Raw genomic sequence first — 1,397 nt, 5'->3', positions numbered from 1 at the left:
CACGCACGCACGCACGCACGCACCACATTCCTTCCCACATGCACTTTTATCCACACGTTCCCGCGCAAAGTCTTTCTCACGTCCTCGCCGTGAGCTCTTTGCTACTGCGAAATCTCAATGTTTAAATAATCATAACTCTACGAAAAAATATTGCAGAGATCTGGGACACCACGCGTTGTTCTCATCTTGGAAGGCCCTTTCGAACGAGCCCTCACTCGACTCCACGTGCAATTTAAGATTTTTCCGTCCCTTTTCACTCCTGCCCCTTGGAAGTGTTAAAATGGGTTTTTTTGATATTAAATGATAGATTTTACGATGCCATTTGCATCGGGTGGCACCCAGTTGGACACGGCTCAATTGCACACGAGCCACTCACAGCGCTTGAGACTACAAAGCTCCTAAGCACCGGTCGCTGTGATTGGTGGTGTCCAATCGAGCCGTGGTCAATCGGGATCACCCCTTTGCATCCCTATAAACTTCAATCCTCTATCGCGAACCGTTCAGAAGTTATTTAGTTGTCCCGGTACTTTTTCCTCATCCTGTACACCTTGATCAAAAAGTTCCCGGAATTACCACCAGGTGATACTCTGAGTCAGCTGATTTGAGTTCTGTTTTTTTGGTTAGGTTGCCACATCTATCATTGACATTTCCACCAAATTTTATCGCCATAGCTTGACATTTGTAAAAGTTACGCTTTCTTGAGTATATCTACCTCTGCACGTGTTTTCGATTTTTTACAGTTTTAAAAATGGAGTTGAATTTGCAACAACGAGTTTGTATTAAATTTTGTGTTAAAAATGGATTCAATGGTGCGAAAACCATGGAAATGTTGGGAAACTGTTTCGGCAGTGGTGCTCTAAAGAAAACAACCGTTTACGAGTGGCATGAACGCTTCAGAAGTGGTCGTGAATCCGTCGAGGATGACAAACGCAGTAGCAGGCCGTCGAAATCGAAAACCGACGAAAACATCAATAAAGTGAGAAAAATGTTGATCAATAACCGCAAATTAACTATCAGAGAGCTGGCAGAGGACTTAAACGTTGCTTATGGATCCGTTCAGGACATTGTAGTTAATGATTTAGATTTTTTAGGCGCCGTGTTGCTGCATAGTTGGTCCCGAAGGAACTGAATTTCATGCAAAAAAGGGACCGCGTTGACATCGCTAAAAACATGATTTCCAAGGCTGAATCCGACCCAACATTCATCAAACGCATCATTACTGCAGACGAGACGTGGGTTTATGAGTACGACACGCAATCCAGACATCAGGCGAGTGAATGGAGAGCTCCAATGAGCCAAGATAAAAAAAACCACGTCGTTTTCAGTCGAAAAAGAAAGCGATGCTCACGGTTTTCATGGATTACAACGGTATTGTACATCACGAATTTTTGCCAGAA

At 43.7% G+C, this 1,397-nt stretch overlaps 1 protein-coding gene across 1 annotated transcript; it reads left to right on the top strand.

Moving 5' to 3' along the window:
* Positions 1-748: 748 nt before the first annotated feature.
* Positions 749-1,129, top strand: LOC108760045 (putative uncharacterized protein FLJ37770). Its single transcript, XM_018505825.1, has one exon. The coding sequence runs from the start codon at positions 749-751 to the stop codon at positions 1,127-1,129; it is 381 nt and encodes a 126-aa protein (XP_018361327.1).
* The last annotated feature ends 268 nt before the right edge of the window (positions 1,130-1,397 follow it).

Source organism: Trachymyrmex cornetzi, unplaced genomic scaffold (genome assembly GCF_001594075.2).
Source record: "Trachymyrmex cornetzi isolate Tcor2-1 unplaced genomic scaffold, Tcor1.1 scaffold213, whole genome shotgun sequence".
Lineage (NCBI taxonomy): Eukaryota > Metazoa > Arthropoda > Insecta > Hymenoptera > Formicidae > Trachymyrmex > Trachymyrmex cornetzi.
The sequence above is the reverse complement of the archived record's forward strand: the minus strand, read 5'-3'. Positions and strand labels throughout refer to the sequence as shown.